The 22,396-nt window shown below is 40.8% G+C and overlaps 1 protein-coding gene across 2 annotated transcripts; it reads left to right on the forward strand.

Moving 5' to 3' along the window:
• Positions 1-253: 253 nt before the first annotated feature.
• Positions 254-5,107, forward strand: LOC110890633. Of its 2 annotated transcripts, none has more exons than XM_022138247.2 (5): positions 254-653; positions 3,878-3,955; positions 4,500-4,589; positions 4,669-4,748; positions 4,825-5,107. In XM_022138247.2, exons 1-5 carry the CDS (start codon positions 360-362, stop codon positions 4,928-4,930), a joined length of 648 nt encoding a protein of 215 aa, XP_021993939.1. In that variant the 5' UTR covers positions 254-359; the 3' UTR covers positions 4,931-5,107. The 2 variants fall into 2 exon arrangements, with proteins under 2 accessions (XP_021993939.1, XP_021993938.1); XM_022138246.2 differs by having other exon boundaries at positions 255-653; positions 4,494-4,589.
• Positions 5,108-22,396: the final 17,289 nt, after the last annotated feature.

Raw genomic sequence — 22,396 nt, forward strand, 5'->3', positions numbered from 1 at the left:
AAAACATCTAAATGAGTAAGAGGTAACCTCAAGTCTGAATGGTTAAGAGGTAACCTCTGAATGGTAAATCATCACATGTCATATTCTTCGACCTTCTCATTGGTAAAATTCTTAATGGATTCGTTAAAAGGCAGTCTCTTAATGACCATTCAGAGCTACTATTTCCCCAACCACCCTACCACCACCCACTTAGTTAAACTAGAAGATTTTGAATTCCTCTCCTTTCAAACCAAGAAGCCGCTAAACTCATCTCCGAAACCCCTTCCATATTCATCTTTCCAACACCAAATCAACAATCCCTACATTCAACCATCAACTGGGTCTCAAACAAATTCAAAATCTTGAAACCCCATCTGCAAATGTCATCTCCACCCCCACCAAACCCCCTCCCCACCACCACCACAACCCCCAATTTCTTGCAACCCCAAAAACATTCACACCCACCAATCTACCAAACCTTCTACAACCCCCAACACTCCAATTCACGACCTCATCATCAACAACCACCTCTTCCGGTCTCCGGTTACCCTTATACGGTTAATCGCCCACATGGGTTCTTGAATTCGGATCAATTGGTTAAGGTTAACCCCTTGTCTGCCCCTTTGCAACAAACCCTTGTGGGTGGTGCTCCTACTGTTTCTGCAAACACAAAGGTTTGATTTTTTTTTTTTTTTTTGCATTTTGATTGCTTCAGGATGTTGTATATATAGCTTTAGCGTTTTAGGTTGTACTACATATATGTTAATACAAGAAATTTGGGTACATGATGCTAGAAACCTATGAGAAATATAAGAAATTTGTAAAAATGCATAATGCCTCGCGTAGGTGGTGCTGTGCGCTTTGCGCCTCTCAGCTTTGGACTCTATCGCATCAGTGCGCTTTTTTTAAAACCAAGATTTGAATACCTTGATCATTTTCTGTACAGCCTCCTACTTTTTTTTATCTTGATAATCAGCTGATTAAAGCTGGATATAGTTAGGTAATTTTACATTTATATTCATAATTAAGTTTGGTCAACACTATAAAGTTGCAATAGTAAGTCAACATGCGTATCCTAACACCCCCTTCAAGTATTTACAAAGTTTACGTTTGAAATGTATCCTATGGGAGATGGACGGTAAGGTTGCTACCATGTGAACCGAAGGTCACGGGTTCGAGTCGTGGTACCTTGATAGGGAGATGTCTATGCAAATTCTAAACTTTGCAAAAAAATTCGTATAATGAATGAATCAGTAGTTATTTTGGAAAGTTGGTCAATGCGCCTGCAAAAAGAAGAATAAAATTCGTCGATAATTAATGCACATTTAACAAAAAATTAAAAAAGGACAAAGGTTCATGCTCCGGATCCATATAAATTTAATGAATGTCATTTGGGAGAATGAATAGGAGATTGTAACCTAGGTTTATTTCATAAGTTTTTATGCGATGGATAGAGCGTTACGCCCGGTTAAGGGCAGAGAAGTGAATAAACGGTTGTTTATCGATTTAAATCAAATGCCAGAAGAGGAAGAGCCAGATCATCAACCAAAGGTATGGTTAAACCATTAGAAAAGAAGTGATTATGAAGTATGCATTCAAGTAGGTAGTTCTTTATGTGAGAAAATAAAAATCTTGTTAGTTTGTGTTTGTTCGATTAGTCATACGATGTGTGATGTTTTGGAAAGTATGTAACTTTTTGTCGTCTGCAGGTTGTGGGTCAATCATCGGTTGCTTTTGATAATAGCTTAAGGTACTGTCCACATACCATATGTTGTTTGGTTTGTCTCTTCAGACCAATGATCATAATCTTTATCCATTTATGCAGGGATAAGAATGATCATAATCTTCAGACCAATGTTCTCCTTATGTGTTACTGGTTAAACATATTTGACAGCCTTATAGTAGTTTTGGCGTATATGCTAGTTTGAAATCTGTTCATATGGTATGGGTTATCACTTGTTTTGGCGTATATGCCAAGAAGAATTTTTTTTATTTTATAAATTTGACAGCCTTATAGTAGTTTTGCTCACTTGAAGATCACCTTATATCATATCATAGTAGTTAAAGGCGAGTTGCAAAGGGCGCGCCTGTCGCCTACGCGCAAGGTGCAAAAAAGCGTGCACCCGAGACAAGCAAGATGCTCGTCTGTTCAGGCTGGTGCAGCCCTGTTTTAGTTAAGGTCCATGCATTTTTTGGCTGGTTTAGACTTTAGACTGGTTCAGACTGTTTGAAACTAGTTTTAGCTGGTTCAGGAGGGCTTGTTTTTCCGGTTTCGGTCGGTTTTGGCCTGTTCAGGCACTTTTGCGTCTTGCTGTGTTTGAGGTAGGGGTGTTAATGGTTCAGTTTGAAACCGTGAAACCATAGTTGTCAATAGCGGCTATAGCAACCGCTATAGCACACTATGTAGCGAAGCGACCAAGTGTCGCTATTTGGGTCATAGCGACCAATAGCGTGAATAGCGACAGTTGTTTTTTTTTTTTTTTTTTTTTATGTAAATAGCAATTAGATATAGCTATAAAATAGCTGGATTTATAGGTTTTTGTTAAATATACATGTAAAATAGCATATATACCAAGGTATTTTGATATAATATACATATAAAAATTTTCAAAATTCTTTTTCTAGTGTATCGCTATATATAAAACAGCAGTCGCTATTTGTCGCTATTCGCTATGTAGCATATAGGTCCCTTGTCGCTATTCGCTATTAACAACTATGCGTGAAACCGCCCAAACCGGTCATCAGTTTGGTTTCACGGTCGATTCTTCTTTATTAACTTTCGGTTGGTCGGTTTGAAAAGTTTCAAACCGTAACAGACGGTTTGGTTTACGGTTTATACAAAAAAACTGGCCGTGCAAAATCGGACCGGACCGTAAGATACATCTATTTTTTTATTTATTTTAAATATTGCATATTAGATATATATTTGTGTCTTAACTAAAAAGAATGTCCTAAGGGGACTAGGGGTGGAATCACTAGTGATGGATTCCATCACTCCCACTATCCAATCAACTAATGCCATGTCATCAATCCAATTTCCATCACTAGTGATAGAAATTGACTAGGGGTGGAATCACTAGTGATGGAATTCCATCACTCCCTCCCAATTTTTTTAATTTTCATTTTAAATTTAGAAAATAAAAATAAAACACTAAATTAAAAATTTCATTCATTTTAAAACATACTAGTTCAATTTAACATACTAGGAACATACAATTTAAAAAAAAAAAAAAAACCTACTACTCGAATTTAACATACTAGAAACATACAATTTAAAAAAAAAAAAAAACCTACTCCTCGTCCGAATCCGGAAACTCCAAACCTAGAGAACCTACTAGTTCGATTAAATCGTATCTCAACCGAAAGTGAGTTTCTTCGTTACGCAATTGTAAATTGATATCTTGTGGGACTTGAACTTGTGTAGGAGGATCCGGTACCCAATCCGGGGATATTGCACGTCCGTCGTGTTTGATCAACATATTGTGCAATATGATACACGCATACACTATGCTATGGATAAATTTTTTTTTTTTTTTTAAAAAGTAACCGTTGAACCAACCAACGGTAATATAACGTTCCATTTTTCGATTGTACAACGCGTTATACAATGCACGCGTTAAAAAAAAAACGCGTTTTGTTGATGGTGGCGGCGGTGTACAAAACGCCCATCACGCGTTTTGGGGCTTCATCACGGGACCGCCCCGGGTTCCCTAAGTGTACCTTACCTTAAAATCTGGATAAGTTACTGTTATAACTCTACCTTGATTAATAAGTTAGACTGAGCGTCTAGGCGCACGCCTCTGACAACAGAGTCTTGTATGTCTGGCTAGATAGGCTAAACTGGTACAAACAGGACTGACTATCCATGCTTGTTTGCTGGTTTTTTGTATGCTTGTAGGTTCAAGTTTCAGAAGGCACTTCTCTTTATGCACAATGCCGCTCATGGTTAAAGAATGGGGTTACTTTAGAAAAACAGGTACATGATAGTTCTATATTTTTTTATTAGTGCATGTCATAGTGATAGGAGTAGACCCGAACAACACCGGTTCAAATCAAAAGCATAAGTTTAGCGCTTGTTTCAAGGCTCGCCTTATAAAACTATTACTATGTTGCTTGTTTTTTAAAAGTGTAAGGCGCTAGCTTCATTTACCTGAGGCGTTGCTCTATGTACAACCAGAAGCTGCATCTTACATATCAGCCTTTTACGACCCTAATACCGACCAATTTTGTCCCAGATGTGAATGAGGCAGCGCCTCAAGGCCGTGAGGCGTTTTCCGGATTTTCTCGCGCCTCAGGCGCACTTTTTAAAACCTACCTGTGTTTCAATAGTTAAGTATACATGTGTGGAGAGGGCTTGAGTTTGGTGTGTATAAACTTCCAACAAAATATATTCCATAGGTGCAAACCGAATGCATAACATCTCTTGAGGTTGCCTATTCAGCAAATGTCTAAAATACCCTTTACTATATATGTGTTTTATTGAAATAAAAGTTAAACTGATGCATGATTGACAGCCACAGTATCCGGATTGTGTCAAATCTCTTCCAAAGCCACTGCCTGCATCAACGGTAGAAGCAAGAAAGGAGGATGACCTGGAATTAGAGGAGGAGGTATTTATGCCTTTATGTTATGTACCATGTTGTTACACTGTCACTAACAAATGATGATTTTTTCCTTATCGATTGTCAGAAACTCGAGAATGTCGATCACTTGTCTGCTAAGGAGCTGTTGCAACTGCATGTTAATCATGCGAAGAAGGTTCGAGCGAGGTATGTACATATATATATGCTTACTTAGTTGACTCTTAAGATGTTGAAAGTCAATAATGTATGTTGTTATTTATAGATTAAGAAATCAACGGCTACAAAGAATCGAAAGGTATAAAGACCGTCTTGCTCTACTCTTGCCTGCGGTTGCGGATCAACAGCCAAAGAACGACCCTGCATCTTGAAGCATCCGCATGCCAATGAGCAAACCTGCAAAAAGAAGCCAACTTTTTAACCAACTTTAATAATTGGCTCTTTATAGTTATCTTTTAATCTCCTTTAGAACATTGGGATAAGTTATTAGTTTTTTAAGATACATATGTTATGATGAATATGATTACAGTGACAATATCTTTATCTTCTTTTGATTTGTTGAATTCACTTGAACTGGTGCTGGAAAACATTTCATCAAGAGATTAAGAAAAGAACCGGTATCCCCGTAGACAACCTTACCTCTACCCCGTAGGAATAGAGATGCCGCTTCCAGTGAGACCTCCGTCTCGATAGTAGTTTTGCATCAAGCCTTGGACATAAGGCACATAACACTCAGCAATCGGGACAAAGACCGATTAGTGCATGTATCCTTTTTTCTTTCAACTATCAACGCCACCACATGATGCATGATTAATTGTCCTTGGCTTTTAATGTTATTTTCACGAAATTAGTAAAATAACGTTAAAATTAGTGGACTTTCACTTTTGCCCCCCGATGGTCCACACTCCACACATATATACATTATATGCGCATACCGCAAGCGGGACGTAAATCCAACAAAACGATGGAGGTAGCTTGGGTCACTCCTTTTTCTTTTTAGAGAGGTGGCATTTTATTCAACTAAAAACAGACAAGCAAGATGCCAGAACAAGCATAAACACATAGAAAACAACAAAATAAAACAACTGGCTAACAAAATACATATTTTCTCCAGTGTGACTCTTCTAACAAATTCCTCTTGGACCGACTTTTAACCCAAAGAAACCATAGAGCCTTTATTTCCTACATAGCGCCACAAACAACTGGCTTTTTTTATTGAAATTTAGGTTGTCCCATGCTTTCCAAATCAACCAACACGCCATATAATCACTAACTACATCATTCCCCAATAAATTTTGTCGCCATTATTATTTGTGCCTCAGTCCATCTCTTGAGACCTTCTTTGCCGCTCAATGGGTTGTTCAACTCCGACCTTATTTTCAAGAGTTTATTTCGCAAGTTGAAGGCCATTTACTGTTTCTTTAATCACCGGAGGGTACGCCTAGTCCAATTACCACTTTTATTGCATGTCACAACAAACCGGGTCATCCATTCACGAATCATACAATCACGATGAAGGTAACTTAACTGGGTCGCTCCAATAAGGACGGCTATTCGGGTGCTTATGGTGGAGGTAACATATTAATAATATATAATAAAATAATATATAATATATATTTTATAACTATGATAACACGTTATTAAGAAGTTTTTTTTTGTTTGCATAAGTAAAATTCGAGCCTGGTAGGAGGTGATTATAAACCCTGCCCTAAATCTTCACCTAAATAAATCGTTTGAGCTCGGGTCCCCACTGCATCCCCTATAAGATATAATATGAAACCGGCCCAAAATGATTCGGTTTTCTCTTTCACCATGAGTTTGAGGTATTTAAATAAGCCATGGCTCGAAGCTCGTTCGAAACTAGCTTGATTTTGTTGAGTCGTGTGCTAAACTAGATCGTTTAAAATTTGGACCAAGCGTCCAAGCTTGAGACAAAGTGAGGTCGCTCAGATGTTTTAACTTAATATAATGTTAATGTTAGATTTAGCCTACCCAATAAGCTCTCAATAGTGCAATGCCTAATGTCATGTTCAACTCAACTTGAATTCCTTGATAAAATTTTAATCTTATTTTGTTTTTTCTGAAAACTAAGTTAAAGTGAGGCAAGTTGAATTAGTTTGAGTTTAAATCGAGTCGAGTTCGAGCTTAATTTTTAGCTTGGTTATATGAATTCAAGCCAAGCTCAAGAGTAGAGCCTGAGTATGATGCAGGCCACACAAGCCTGTCTCGTGTTAGTACAGACCAAGCCCAAGAAGGAGCAGGCCAGGGCGGAGTCAGGCCCAAACGTGTGCAGAGGAAGCCCACAAGGTTCCTGGATTGATCCACAAGTTTAGCAGGGGAATATTAGAAGATTACGAGCACGTATTTTCTTATTTATCACATGTTAGATTAATTGTTGCATTAGTGGGTAGTTAGTGGAGCATGGTAGGAAGTTGTTACATGCATGTCTCCAAGAAATAAGGAACATGTGTATCATGTGCTCATAACCATTGCATATTTAATTCCTTGTAATTTGCTTTGAAAGATATCCAGAAAATTGTTCCAAACTCTTGTCTTCTTTCTATTGTTCTAGGAGTGTTTGCCTACTAAAAAAGGCTCCATCATTCTGGTGCTTTCATTCACGAATCACCTCCCCCATGCCACCGTGTCGCGACCCAACCGGCCCCGATGACTTCCCTCCGTCCATCACGGATCAACTCAGCCAGTTGATCCAAATCACCACCACGGCCGCTACCACCGCTGCCTCCACTCAATCCGACCTCAAAACACAGTTAGCCGCCGCCCTCGTTCAAGCCACCACCAACCTTAACGCCAAACTTGACACCCAAACGGAAACAACCCCTCGTCTTGTTAATCATGTACAACAGTTGACCGACAACCTTGAACCGGAAAAAAACGCTACCCGACCGCATTCCCCAACCCGCCAAAACAATAACCAACCAAACCCACGCCAACCAAAAATTACGTTACCTCTTTTCGACGGGTCAAATCCACTCGGATGGATTTTTCAAGCCGACAAATATTATAATTATTATAATATTCCCCCGGTGGAACATATTTCACTAACAGCTTTCCATTTTATTGGTGATGCACTTTCGTGGCACCAAAATCAATTCAACAACAATCTGCTCGGGTCATGGACGGACTTCAAACGCGAGGTAGAGCTTCGCTTCGGTCCATCATCGTATGAAAATCACGAAGCCACTCTGTTTAAACTCCGGCAAACCGCATCGGTTTCCGAATATCAAACAGAATTTGAAAAAATTAGCAATCGTGTCACCGGCTTGTCTCCGCAAACCCTAACAAACTGTTTTATCTCTGGCCTCAAACCTGAGTAACAGGCCGAACTGGCTGTCTTGAAGCCCACAACGTTTCATGATGCATGTGGACTAGCCAGGAGAGTTGAGGATAAATTCGCACATGTCAATAAGCCCAAATCCTTTTATCAGCCCAGGTCATACCCCACCCAAAATACTGCTCCTCAAACAACGATCCCTCCTAATTCTCAGCCTTCTACAAGGGCTGGCAATTGGGTACCTGTTAAGACACGATTAGACCTGTTTGACTGAAAAATACACCCTTTGACTTTTTTAATTTTTAAAATAATTTAAATTACAATGTTAGGATCTATCATTTATTCATCTTTGTACATAAAACTGTTTTATAAACATGAGGTAGAAAGTAGTTGTTAGGACAGGATTTTTATGACCAATGATCCTTACATGATATCCTAACAAGTGATCCTTGTTTCTTTGGCAGATAGTGATCCTCAGAAGAGCTCCAGGATCAGGATCACGGATCATCCTAAGGATCCTCATACTAACAATTGTTCTCTTTGAATTTAATGTTGTTTTGCAGGAATTACGAGTTGGACCTGATCTTAGCAACGTAAACAAGGAATCTGTCACGTTAATTTCGCACATGCATAATCAAAGATGGACGTTATGGATAATATGGAAACTCAGCACAATTCAAGGGCGATTATTTAGGCTAAATTTACTTCTATTTCTAAAGGGGTAACGAGCTAGTAGTTAGGTGATTTGCCTAAAATAGAACCACACACACTTGTATAAATGGCACTCTTGAACATTCGGAAGACACTTTTCACACGCTTTAGCATACGATACTATAGTGATCCTTGTACCTAGCTCGTTACCATCCGAAGTTGTAAACATTGTTTGTTATATTGAAGTCTGGTGATCGGTAGTTTCCATCACCCGAGGTTTTTTATGCCGGAGATCATTCATTGATCAAGGGCTTTTTCCTCGTATAAATCCTTGTGTCACTTGTGCATTTTACATTTAAGTGATCCTTTACTTTGTTCATCATACCAAGCATCATTCCCCGTTTACATAGAGTTTGGTTGCATTATCCTTGTGTGATTTTTGACCAAAACAGTTTGGCGCCCACCGTGGGGCAATTGGTGCTTCATTCATAAGAAAGTTTTTCTGTTGGTGATCATTCCGGAGTGTTACATGGCTTCATCGTTGAAGAATACCTCCACAGCGATGTCTGCAGTCAATTCATCTAATGGCATTCCACCTTTACCTCCACCACCGGCTGGATCTCAGAAAAATGCTGAAAAGAGACCAACTCCTATCTTCTCTAAACCTTCATCTTCTGCTCTAACTTCTCCTGCTCCCAGTACTAGTGATATATTTACTTTGATTTTGCAGATGAGGGATCGTATGCAGCAGCAGGATGAAACTAATGACAGGATCCTCAGAGAAATCGGAGATCTCAAAAAGCAAAAGAAAACGGCAGAGGATCATTCCCCACTGATGCCCAAATCTTTGAATTTTGATACTCCGATGATTACTTCTCAGCCATCAGAGGTCCCAGACATTCAACATATGGGTGGATCAAGAGGAGTGCATTCCGGCCCAGCAATAGTGACTCAGGCATCAGGATCATATTTCCAACCGGCAGGATCCTACACTCAGCATATGGGATCCTTCATGAACTCAGGATCTTCCTTCATTCCAGGATCATCCCAGGTTCAAGGATCCTCCTTCGTTCCAGGATCATCCCAGGTTCAAGGATCCTCCTTTGTTCCAGGATCATGCCATGTTCAGGGATCCCTTCAGATACCAGGATCCTTGAAGAATTTGCAAACAAGAAGTCCAGATGTCCATCAAGGAGATCTTATTCCAATGCAGACCATTGCTTCCACTGGTCCCTCCATCATCCCAGAATCCCAGCAATATGGATTCACATCCAATGTTCCTAACTTGAACCCGATGGGAGGTAACACTTTTAATAATTCTCTTACCACTAACCATGGATTCATGCAGGATACAGGTATCAACCATGCTATGGCCAGAGAACTGCAGAAACTGAAGGATATGATATCAAGTGTTCCAGGGGTAGTCAAACCTATCCCGGAGATTGCAGATGGAAGCCATAAGGTATCTCGTTTTGCACCACCAATTTGTGATGCTGAGATACCCAAAAGATTCCATATCCCTACTATGAAGTTGTATGATGGTACAACGGATCCTGAGGAACACATAGCACAATACAGGGAGAGGATGGAGATCAATCCTATTCCAGAAAGGTTAAAGGAAGCATGCCTGTGCAAGGGATTTGGATCCACTCTTACTGGATCAGCTCTTAAATGGCTGCTAAGTCTTCCCCCTTACTCTATTACTTCGTTTGCTAATTTAGTTAACTTATTCAATAATCAATTTTCTTGTAGCAGAAAATTTGAACGATTGACTAGTGATTTATATAGGATAACTCAGGGTCATAATGAATCATTAAGGGATTATATAACCAAATTTAGCAATGAATCCTTGGACATTCCTAACTTGGATGTGGCCACAGCTGTTGAGGCCTTCAAGATGGGATTGCTTAAGGATTCATTGTTCTATGATGATCTTGTTATGACACCATGCAGGAACCTAGACGAAGTAAGAACTCGGGCACTCAGATTCATCCGGCTAGAGGATGACAAGAGGATCCAGGAGAGACAAGTAGGATCCTCAAAACAAGAAAAGCAAGGATCCTCTTTCAAAAGCAACAAATTCAAATCCTATAACAGAACTGACAACCAGAACGTGCATGCTGTTGACCAAGAAGAGGATGATGAAGATTATCCTCCAATTTCTGAATACTGTTTTTCCGTTGATAACCATGAACTAATCCTTACAATGCAGAATCTAGGAGAAAAAGCCAGATGGCCCAGAAAAAATGACAAACCAGCCACAGCTAAAGATAAATCAAACTGGTGTGCATACCATGAGGATTTTAGGCATTTGACAGAGGAATGCATCGCATTACGAAAGGAAATTGGATATCTGCTGAGCAAGGGGCATTTGAAAGAATTGTTGGGAAGAAAAAAGCAGAGGACTCAGGATCCTGAAAGGATCCCTGAAAGAGCTCCAGCTCCTCCGGCAGATGCACAAGTGATCAACTTTATTTCTGAAGGATCAGACATCTGTGGTACATCCTTCTCAGCAGCTAAAAGGCATGCAAAGGAAGCTAAAATGGATAACGGAGAAAGACCTATTCGAACATCAAGTGTCTCGGAAGGAAAAGTGATAACCTTTGATGAGGATGATCGAGTTGACATCCAGGATCCTCATCATGATAGTTTAGTTATTACTCTCTTTATTTCTAACCACTTTGTCCGCAGGATCCTTATTGACGGAGGAAGCTCAGTAAACATTATCCAGCTTGACGTTCTGAAGAAAATGGGTATCCCTGAATCAGATATCACACCAAGATCCTCCGTGCTTGTAGGATTTAGTGGCGAAACTAAGAAAACCCTGGGGGACATTAAACTTCCAATTTATGTGGAAGGATTACATAATTATCAAAAATTTTGCGTTATTGACTGTTTGTCTTGTTGTAATGTTATCCTTGGCAGGCCCTGGATACACGATATGAAGGCAGTCCCGTCCACCTACCATCAGTGTGTGAAGCTTCCTAGCCCATGGGGAATAATCAAGATCGATAGTGATCAACAGGAGGCTAAGGATTGTTACACCTCATCAATGAAACCAGCCTCGAAATCAAGGGAGCAATAGCAATTAAAGTATCCTCCAAGGGGTGTCTTGGAGGCAAGAGAGCAGGATGTGGATGAAATCCTCTTGGATCCTGATGATCCTGAATCTAAAATCTACATCGGATCAGGGATCCTTGATAAAATGAAAGAAGACATAGTATCCTTCCTCAAAAGAAGAAAATCTACCTTTGCATGGAAACATGAAGATATGACAGGTATATCTAAGGATATTATCACTCATAAACTTGGCATTGACAGGTCAGTTAAACCAATCCATCAAAAAAGGAGGAAGTTTGCACCAGAAAAGAAATGCCATTATCCAGGAAGAGGTAGAAAGATTACTACGAGCAGGTATGATTAGAGAAGTAAAGTATCCAAAATGGCTGGCCAATGTGGTTGTTGTTCAAAAGAAAAATGGAAAGTGGAGGGTATGTGTCGATTTCACTGATTTGAATAAGGCATGTCCCAAGGATCCTTTCCCCTTACCCCACATTGACTCCATGGTGGATGCAACGGCGGGTCATGAACTGTTAACCTTTATGGATGCATCATCTGGATTCCAACAAATTCAGATGGAACCATCTGACCAAGAGGATACGGCTTTTATGACCCCAACCGGTTTATATTGTTATATTGCTATGCCTTTTGGATTAAGAAATGCAGGTGCAACATATCAAAGGCTGGTGAATATGATGTTCAAAGATCAAATTGGACAAACTATGGAAGTGTACATAGACGATATGGTGGTGAAATCCAAAAAAGCTGAGGATCACCTAAGGGACTTGGAGGAAGCATTTGATATCCTTGATAATTATAACATGAAGCTTAATCCTTCAAAATGTCACTTTGGTGTTAAAGCAGGTAAATTCTTAGGATATATGGTAACCCAGAGGGGCATTGAAGCAAGCCCGGAACAAATCAAAGCATTGGTGAATATCAAATCCCCTGCCAACGCTAAGGATGTGCAAAGGCTAACAGGCAGGATAACAGCTCTAAACAGATTCATATCCAAATCCTCAGAAAAGTGTAAAGAATTCTATGATATCCTAAGAAAGAACAAGAAATTCGAATGGACTAAAAAGCATGAGAATGCTTTACAAGCCCTAAAAGAATACATGTCCTCAGCCCCAGCATTGATGAAACCAGAAAAAGGAGATGTGTTATCCTTATACCTTGCGGTATCCTCAAAAGCAGTAAGTGCAGTCCTTGTTAAGGATCATGAAGGTATACAATATCCTGTCTATTATGTAAGTAAGAGTTTACTTGATACTGAATCCAGGTATTCACACCTTGAAAAACTTATTCTTGCACTGATTATGGCATCTACTAAACTAAGACATTATTTTGAGACACATATTATTGTTGTTAGAACTAATTTTCCAATTAAGAATGTCCTCAGGAAACCAGAGATGTCCGGAAGAATGGCTAAGTGGGTAGTAAAGCTTAGTGCCCATGATATAAGATATGAGCCCAGAACAGCCATCAAATCCCAAGCATTAGCAGACTTTGTGGCTGATTTCAGTAGTGATTTACAAAAGGAAGCCGAATTGGAAGTCCAGTAGCTGGATGAAACTAAGGATCCGTGGATACTACATACTGACGGATCCTCAAATGTCAAAGGCACGGGGCTTGGTATACTACTAAAATCGCCACAGGGGGACATAATACCCCATTCCATAGCTTGTGAGTTCCAAGCCACTAATAATGAGGCTGAATATGAAGCCTTAATCGCTGGTTTGCAAATTGCTAAGCATATGGGGATCAGATATCTTAAGGTATACGTGGATTCGTTGTTAATCACTAATCACTTTAATGGATCCTATGCTGTTAAAGGTGAAAAACTAACCAAATATTTAGAGATAGTCAAAGAATTGGCACTCTCCTTTGTTTCCTTCAGTTTGACACAGGTACCAAGGGAGGAAAATACAGAAGCTGATGCATTGGCCAATCTAGGATCATCTTTGAAGATCCCAGAGGATATAAGTATCCCCATCATCCATATCCTAGCTCCTGCTATTGAAAATCAGGTGGCCATGGAAATAGAAGAAGATACTGCAATGATCCCTAGTGAGGATACTCAATCTTGTTCAGGATCATGGATCTCACCAATCATGAGATACTTACAACACTGGGAGATTCCTAGGGGAGAAAATCCTAGGGCTTTCAGGATTAAGGTATCTCAATTCACAATCTTAAATAATATGCTATATAAGCGATCTCTTGCAGGACCATATTTAAGATGTATCGAGGATCCTGAAGTTCAAGAAGTGTTAAAAGACTTCCATGAAGGAGATTGTGGAAACCACACTGGGGGCAGGGCATTGTTCTCAAGGATCTTAAGGACAGGATACTACTGGCCAACTATGAAAAGGGATGTTGTGGAGTATGCTAAGAAGTGTGATCCTTGTCAAAGACACAGCAATATCCTTCATCAGCCGGCTGAATTTCTACATCCTATACCATCCTCTTGGCCATTCATGAGATGGGGGATGGATATAGTTGGCAAGCTCCCTAAGGCACCCGGTGGAAAAGTATTCATGCTTGCTATGACTGACTACTTCTCCAAGTGGATAGAGGCTGAAGCTTTTGCCCAAGTCAGAGAGAAGGAAGTTATATCCTTTATTAAGAGAAATATTATAACTAGATTTGGCATTCCTTCTGAAATTGTATGTGATAATGGTTCCCAATTTATTGGGAGCAGGACTACTAACTTTTGTGACAGTTGGGGGATTAAGATGATAACATCAACACCAGTCCACCCACAAGCAGAATCATCCAACAAGATCATCATCAACAATCTGAAGAAGAAACTTGGATCCAAGAAGGGGAAATGGGCAGAGGAATTGCCTTATGTGCTTTGGGCTGATAGGACAACTCCCAAGAATGCTACTGGTCAAACACCCTTCTCTTTGGTATTTGGGGCAGAATCAGTGATCCCAACAGAAATGGTGGTTCCAACTGCTAGAACAAGTACCCGTGATCCTGAGGAGAATGATGCAAACCTGGCTCAAGACTTGGATACTATTGAAGAAATCAGGGATCTGGCTAGGATAAGGATGGCTAGCTACCAACAAAGAATGGCTGGTGCTTACAACAAAAATGTCAGGATAAGGAAATTCCAAGTTGGGGATATGGTATTGAGAAAAGCATTCCAAAATACCACCAATCCTGCTGATGGGAAATTGGCACCAAAATGGGAAGGCCCTTATTTGATCGAAGCGGAAGCAGGAAAGGGGGCATATAGATTGCTTACCATGGAAGGTAATCTGTTACCAAGAGCCTGGAATGCTGTCCACTTGAAAAAATATTTCATGTAAACAGGACCCTTCTGGCATGAGTGATCCTTACATTAGAAGTATCCTTCAAGGATCCCTGAAGCATCAATGATCCTTACTCTGGTAATGTCCTAAGCTTGAACTCTTATTTACATATCTTCTTATTTAAGGATAAGGATCATGTATCCTTCATCCTTCTCTCACGAGATTTTGAGTTCTGATAAGTCCAGGTATCCTTAGCATAATGTCGACAATCTTCAGAAGCAACTCAGATCCTTGGGCTTGTCCCCAGTTATCCTAGGGCTTGTCCCCAGTTTTTGCCTGTAGCGCACGATGATCCTGGTATAGTTCACGTCTTTGGGACCAGTACTCGCTTTAGGGGCTGATAACCTCATCGTACTGGCTATACCTAGGATCCTACGTATAATGGTAGACGTACCATACATCCGTTCCTAAGGTTTCTAACGTCTTCACGTTAGCTAAGGTTTTGGCATTTTCATGTCACTAAGCTTGGATAGTCGCCAGTGAGGGCCATACTCCAGTTTACATACGATCCTTGGGCTTGTCCCCAGTTATCCTTCGGGCTTGTCCCAAGTGATCCTTTGGGCTTGTCCCCAGTTATCCTTTGGGCTTGTCCCCAGTTACTAACCTATCTTTTATATTGGCTTAGTCCCAAGTTATATTCCATTTTTCAGGTTTTCGAAGTTAAACAATTAAGGATCCTTAATCCTTATTATCCATTAAAGTTTTACTTATGGTTATCCTGATTAAAGGTTAGGATCCTAACTTGGATCCTCAGGTATGATCCTTAACTATTTTTATTCATTATTCATTTGAATAACCCTTAGACCTTGACAACTGGACCCATGATCCTTAAAATGAATTACTTTTTGGAAGTTTTCAACTATAGGATACTTGATCCTGGATCGTATCCTAAACTTCTTAAACATAATTTGGTTAAGCTTTTCTCACAAATATATATCAAAACAATTGGAAATTAAAAGGATAACAACACAAGATAAGCCAAAAAGATTAGAGTTATTTTATTAACAAAGGTCTAAAACCCTTCATAGTTGTCAAAATTGCCAACCCACGTTTCTACCAGCAAAACGTGGCCCGTCCACATGGGTTGGCAAAGGGTGTCCATTGTTTGTGCGGTCATAGCATGCAGGAAATTAAAAGGCGGCAGGATCACAATGGCTTCATCCCCCAAACAGAGGATCCCTCCACCATTTGTAATCCTACCTATTGTCCGAAGGATCCTGGATCCTTAACCCTAAAACTATTGTTCAAATTACAGACCATAATTGTTTTAAAACATCAACAACCACCAAACAAAAAAATTGGGCTCCGGCTATGTCTAGAAGTTTCCTTCATCGCCCAATCCTGCAGCTCAATCCTTCGCTGCACCATCACCACCGGCTCCGCTTGCCTCTCCAGCATGATCCTTGCCAGCGCCTCCACCCTCAAGCATCGGGATCTCCTCAGCTTCATCATCATCCTCCAACTCTGCCAGCCTCGCCTTCCAACCCTCTACATCCCATGTGCTCTTGTCAAAGGTAGGATCCTGAGCCTCCATAGCCATCTGCAGCTGGATCTTATACATGGTTATTGCGGCAGAGACCTTGGCATCCTGGGTGATCTCATGCTTCTCATAATCAAAATTGATCAGCATCCTGGCAGCATCATCCTTGGTGGCCCGGAGCTCCTTCTCAAGATCAGCTATCTTAAGATCCTTCAGCACACCCATTTGTTGGAGGTCAGCAATCTGGCGGTCTTGATCCTCGACGTGGCCAACATACGTCTCTATCTCAGCAAATTTCTGCAAGGAAGACAAGGCATAACATCAGAAACAAGTGATCCTCAAAACTGTCAGGATACACAAACAGGGGCAGTGATCCTTACCTCGTTGAAGTAATCCAGAAACTGTTGGCGGAGCAGGGGCAGACCTTGTAACTCCTCAGAGGCCTTTCTCTTCTTTCCTTTACCCCTAATAGGTGCTTTAGGGGCTGAAGCAGTTGGGCTAGCAGCAGGAGTCTTCTTCCTTGAGGATTTGACATTTGTAAGATCATCGATGCCAAACTTTGAAGCAGACTTAGAGGATTTTCCAGCACCTACACAACCAAAATAAGATAAGTATTCTAATTAAACTTGAAAATCCTACATAGAATTACTTTTTAAATGAGGATACTTACTTGACATTGTGACAGAGGCAGAGGATACTTCTTGAGAATCTTGGGTGGCAACCTGGAAAGTTCTTATCTCCGGATCAAGCTTCTTAAAGGCCAAGAGTCTCTCTTTTGAAGCAGGTGTCAACTTCAGATGTGAAACGGATATAGCTGCACAATAAACAAGAGAATATCAGTGATCCTTATTCTGAGGAATAAATTCTGTGGTGATCCCTCTAGGATCCTACCATGGGTAGCCCACTCCTTGGGCAAATCCTTCCCATTAGGGATGGTATCTCTCCTTACAAAAAAGAACCGCCGCTTCCAGTTCAGGTCATTTTTGGTAACTTTGAAAACAGGGTGATCCTCTCCAGCTTTCCGCTTGAACAAATATCGGTGGGATCCAAAAGTGGTGAGATCATACATCTCAGCCAACTCCGCCATGCCAAGGTCAATCCCTTCTTGTTCAATGATCCTTTCAAGGGTGTATAACACCCTCCAGATCATCGGTATAGCCTGGATGTAACAGATGCCGGTAAGGGAGAAAAAGGACTGGGTAAACTGAGGAAAAGGATATGAGTATCCTATCATGAAAGGAGTAACCGGAAAAGCTACCCAAGTCTCTGTGATGTGATCACTCAAAGCGGTAGGACTAAAAGACTTGAAAAGGGTCTCCGCCGGGAAACAACGACGGATTTTATCGATTTGAGGGTCGGTGAAACAACACCTCTCGGTGGGGGAATCCTTGATAATCCCTTGACCCTTCAAGGGGCTGCTCTTCTTAGGATCCTTACAGGGAGAATTCCGGAGCAACATTTTTTGCAAGACAATGGAAAAAGAAAGAAAAACAGAGTAAGCAAGAGAGAAGGAGAAGGGGAATACCTGTTCAATCCTCTGATCGCGGTTGTTAGGGCTGGATTTTTATTATAGGTGATCCTTACACGTGATCCTAACCAGTGATCCTTGTTTCTTTGGCAGACAGTGATCCTCAGCCGGACTTCAGGATCAGGATCATGGGACATTATAGGATCCTTATACTAACGATCATCTTCGCTTAATGCAATGTTATTTTTGCAGGAATATCTAGCAGGATACGCTCTAAGCATCATGATCAAGGGACGCGTCTTCACAATTATGGCAAGAGCTTAATCGGAGATAGACGTTGCACAGGATATGGAAACATGGCTTGATTTATGGGCGGCAATTTAGGCTAGATTGTCTTTTATTTCTAAAGGGGTAATGAGCTGATAATTAGTCCTTTTACCTAAAATAGGTCACCTACACTTGTATAAATACCACTCTCCATCATTTGGAAGGGGACACACGACATACAACGCAACTCTCACACACTTAGACACTCGAAACAATAGTGATCCTTGTACTCAGCTCATTATCATCCAAAGTTGTAACTATATTTTTCTTATATTGAAGTTGGTGATCGGTAGTTGCCATCACCCGAGGTTTTTTATGCCGGAGATCATACATTGATCAAGGGCTTTTTCCTCGTATAAATCATTGTGTCTTTGCATCTTTATCACAGAAGTGATCCTTTACTTTCATAATTAACCAAGCATCATACCCCGTTTACATAAAGTTTGGTTACATTATCCTTGTGTGATTTTTGACCAAAACAGTTTGGCGCCCACCGTGGGGCAATTGGTGCTTCATTCATAAGAAAATCTTTTGTTCGAAATCATTTCGAAGAGTTACATGGCTTCATCATTGAAAAACATGTCCACGACAATGTCTGCAGTCACCTCGTCCCAGAGCATTCTGCCTCCACCACCGGCAGGATCCCAGAAGAATGCTGAGAAGAGACAAACTCCTACTACTTCTAAATCTCCATCTCCTTCTGCTATGAATTCTTATATTCCCAGTACTAGTGATGTATTTACTTTGATTTTGCAGATGAAGGATCGTATGCAGCGGCAGGATGAAACTAATGAAAGGATCCTCAGGGAAATTGGAGATCTCAAAAGACAGAAGAAAACGGCAGAGGATCATTCTCCACTGATGCCCAAATCCTTGAGCTTTGATACTCCAATGATTACTTCTCAGCCATCAGGAATTCCAGACGTGCAAATCATGGGAGAATCAAGAGGATTGCACCACGGATCGACAGCAATGACTCAGGCACTAGGCTCACACTTCCAGCCGGCAGGATCCTACCCCCAGCATTTGGGATCCTTCATGAATCCGGGAGCCTATCCGGGGGCACAGCAGTTTCAAGGATCCTGCTTCGTTCCAGGATCATTCCAGGGCCAAGGATCCTCCTTTGTTCCAGGATCATCCCAGGTTCAAGGATCCTCCTTTGTTCCAGGATCGTCCCAGACACCAGGATCCTTCCAGATGCCAGGATCCCTAAAAAGTTTGCAAACAGGAAGTCTAGATGTCCATCAAGGGGACTTCATTCCAATGCAGACCATTGCTTCCACTGGTCCCTCCGTTGTTCCAGAATCCCAGCAATATGGGCTCCCTAACTTGAACCCAATGGGAGGTAACACTTTAAATAATTATCCTACCACTAACCATGGATTCATGCAGGATACAGGTACCAATCATGCTATGGCCAGGGAGTTACAGAAGCTAAAAGATATGATCTCAAGTGTTCCAGGGGTAGTCAAGCCTATCCCAGAGATTGCAGATGGAAGCCACAAGGTATCTCGCTTTGCACCACCAATTTGTGATGCAGAGGTACCCAAAAGGTTCCATATCCCTACCATGAAGCTGTATGATGGCACAATGGATCCAGAGGAGCATATAGCACAATACAGGGAGAGGATGGAGATCAATCCTATCCCAGAAAAGTTGAAGGAAGCATGCCTATGTAAAGGATTTGGATCCACTCTTACTGGATCAGCTCTTAAGTGGCTGCTAAGTCTTCCCCCCTACTCTATTACTTCATTTGCTAATTTAGTTAATTTATTCAATAACCAATTCTCTTGTAGCAGAAAATTTGAAAAATTAACTAGTGATTTGTACAGGATAACTCAAAATCATAATGAATCATTAAGGGATTATATAACTAAATTTAGTAAAGAATCCTTGGACATTCCCAACTTGGATATGGCTACGGTTGTTGAAGCCTTCAAAATGGGACTGCTTAAGGATTCATTATTCTATGATGATCTTGTTATGACACCATGCAGGAATCTAGATGAAGTAAGAACTCGAGCACTCAGGTTCATCCGGCTAGAGGATGACAAGAGGATCCAGGAGAGACAAGTAGGATCCTCAAAACAGGAGAAGCAAGGATCCTCCTTCAAGAACAACAAATTCAAATCCTACCATAGAAATGAGAACAAGAATGTGCATGCTGTTGACCAAGAAGAGGATGATGAAGATTATCCTCCAATCTCAGAATATTGTTTTTCCGTTGATAATCATGAACTGATCCTTGCAATGCAGAATCTAGGTGAAAAAGCTAGATGGCCCAGGAAGAATGATAAACCATCCGGGACTAAAGACAAGTCAAAATGGTGTGCATACCATGAGGATTTCGGGCATCTAACTGAAGATTGCATAGCCTTAAGAAAAGAAATTGGATACCTGCTAAGCAAGGGGCATCTAAAAGAATTGCTGGGGAGAAAAAAGCAAAGGACTCAGGATCCTGAAAGGATCCCTGAGAAGGCTCCAGCACCCCCGGCAAATGCACAAGTGATCAACTTTATTTCCGGAGGATCAGACATCTGTGGTACATCCTTCTCGGCGGCCAAAAGGCATGCAAAAGAATCAAAAATGGATAATGGAGAAAGGCCTATTAGAACCTCAAGTGTCTCAGAAGGGAAGATGATAACATTTGATGAGGATGATCGCATTAACATTCAAGATCCTCACCATGATAGTTTAGTTATCACTCTCTTTATCTCTAACCATTTTGTCCGCAGGATCCTTATTGATGGAGGGAGCTCAGTGAACATTATCCAGCTTGATGTCCTGAAGAAGATGGGAATCCCAGAATCAGACATCACACCAAGATCCTCCGTGCTTGTAGGATTCAGTGGGGAAACAAAGAAAACTCTGGGGGACATCAAACTCCCAATCTACGTGGAAGGATTACATAATTATCAGAAATTTTGTGTTATTGACTATTTATCTTGTTGCAATGTTATCCTTGGCAGACCTTGGATACACGATATGAAAGCAGTCCCATCCACCTACCATCAATGTGTGAAGCTCCCTAGCCCGTGGGGAATAATCAAGATCGACAGTGATCAGCAGGAGGCTAAGGATTGTTATACCTCATCCATGAAGCCAACCTCGAAGCCAAGGGAGCAATAGCAATTACAGTATCCTCCGAGGGATGTCTTGGAGGCAAGGGAACAAGATGTGGACGAAATCCTTTTGGATCCTAATGATCCTGAATCAAAAATCTATATCGGATCAGGGATCCTTGGCAAGATGAAAGAAGACTTAATATCCTTCCTCAAAAGAAGAAAACATACCTTTGCTTGGAAACATGAAGATATGACAGGTATATCTAAGGATATTATTACTCACAAACTTGGCATTGACAGGTCTATCAAACCAATCCATCAAAAAAGGAGGAAGTTTGCACCAGAAAGGAATGCCATTATCCAAGAAGAAGTAGAGAGACTACTTCGAGCAGGTATGATCAGAGAGGTAAAATATCCAAAATGGTTAGCCAATGTGGTCGTTGTCCAAAAGAAAAATGGAAAGTGGAGGGTATGTGTCGATTTCACTGATTTGAATAAGGCATGTCCCAAGGATCCTTTCCCATTACCCCACATTGACTCCATGGTGGATGCAACAGCGGGGCATGAACTGTTGACCTTTATGGATGCATCATCTGGATTCCAACAAATTCAGATGGAACCATCTGACCAAGAGGATACAGCCTTTATGACCCCAACCGGTTTATATTGTTATATTGCCATGCCTTTTGGACTAAGAAATGCAGGTGCAACATATCAAAGGCTGGTAAATATGATGTTCAAAGATCAAATTGGAAAAACTATGGAGGTGTACATAGATGATATGGTAGTCAAATCGAAGAAAGCTGAGGATCACCTAAGGGATTTGGAGGAAGCATTTGATATCCTTGATAATTATAACATGAAGCTCAATCCTTCAAAGTGCCACTTTGGTGTTAAGGCAGGAAAATTCCTAGGATATATGGTAACTCAGAGGGGCATTGAGGCAAGTCCGGAGCAAATCAAAGCATTAGTAAACATCAAGTCCCCTACCAATGCTAAGGATGTGCAAAGGCTAACAGGCAGGATAGCAACTCTGAACAGGTTCATATCAAAATCCTCAGAAAAATGCAAAGAATTTTACGATATCCTAAGGAAGAACAAGAAATTTGAATGGACTAAGAAACATGAGAATGCTTTACAAGCCCTTAAAGAATATATGTCCTCAGCA

Source organism: Helianthus annuus, chromosome 11 (assembly GCF_002127325.2).
Source record: "Helianthus annuus cultivar XRQ/B chromosome 11, HanXRQr2.0-SUNRISE, whole genome shotgun sequence".
In the NCBI taxonomy this organism is placed as follows: domain Eukaryota; kingdom Viridiplantae; phylum Streptophyta; class Magnoliopsida; order Asterales; family Asteraceae; genus Helianthus; species Helianthus annuus.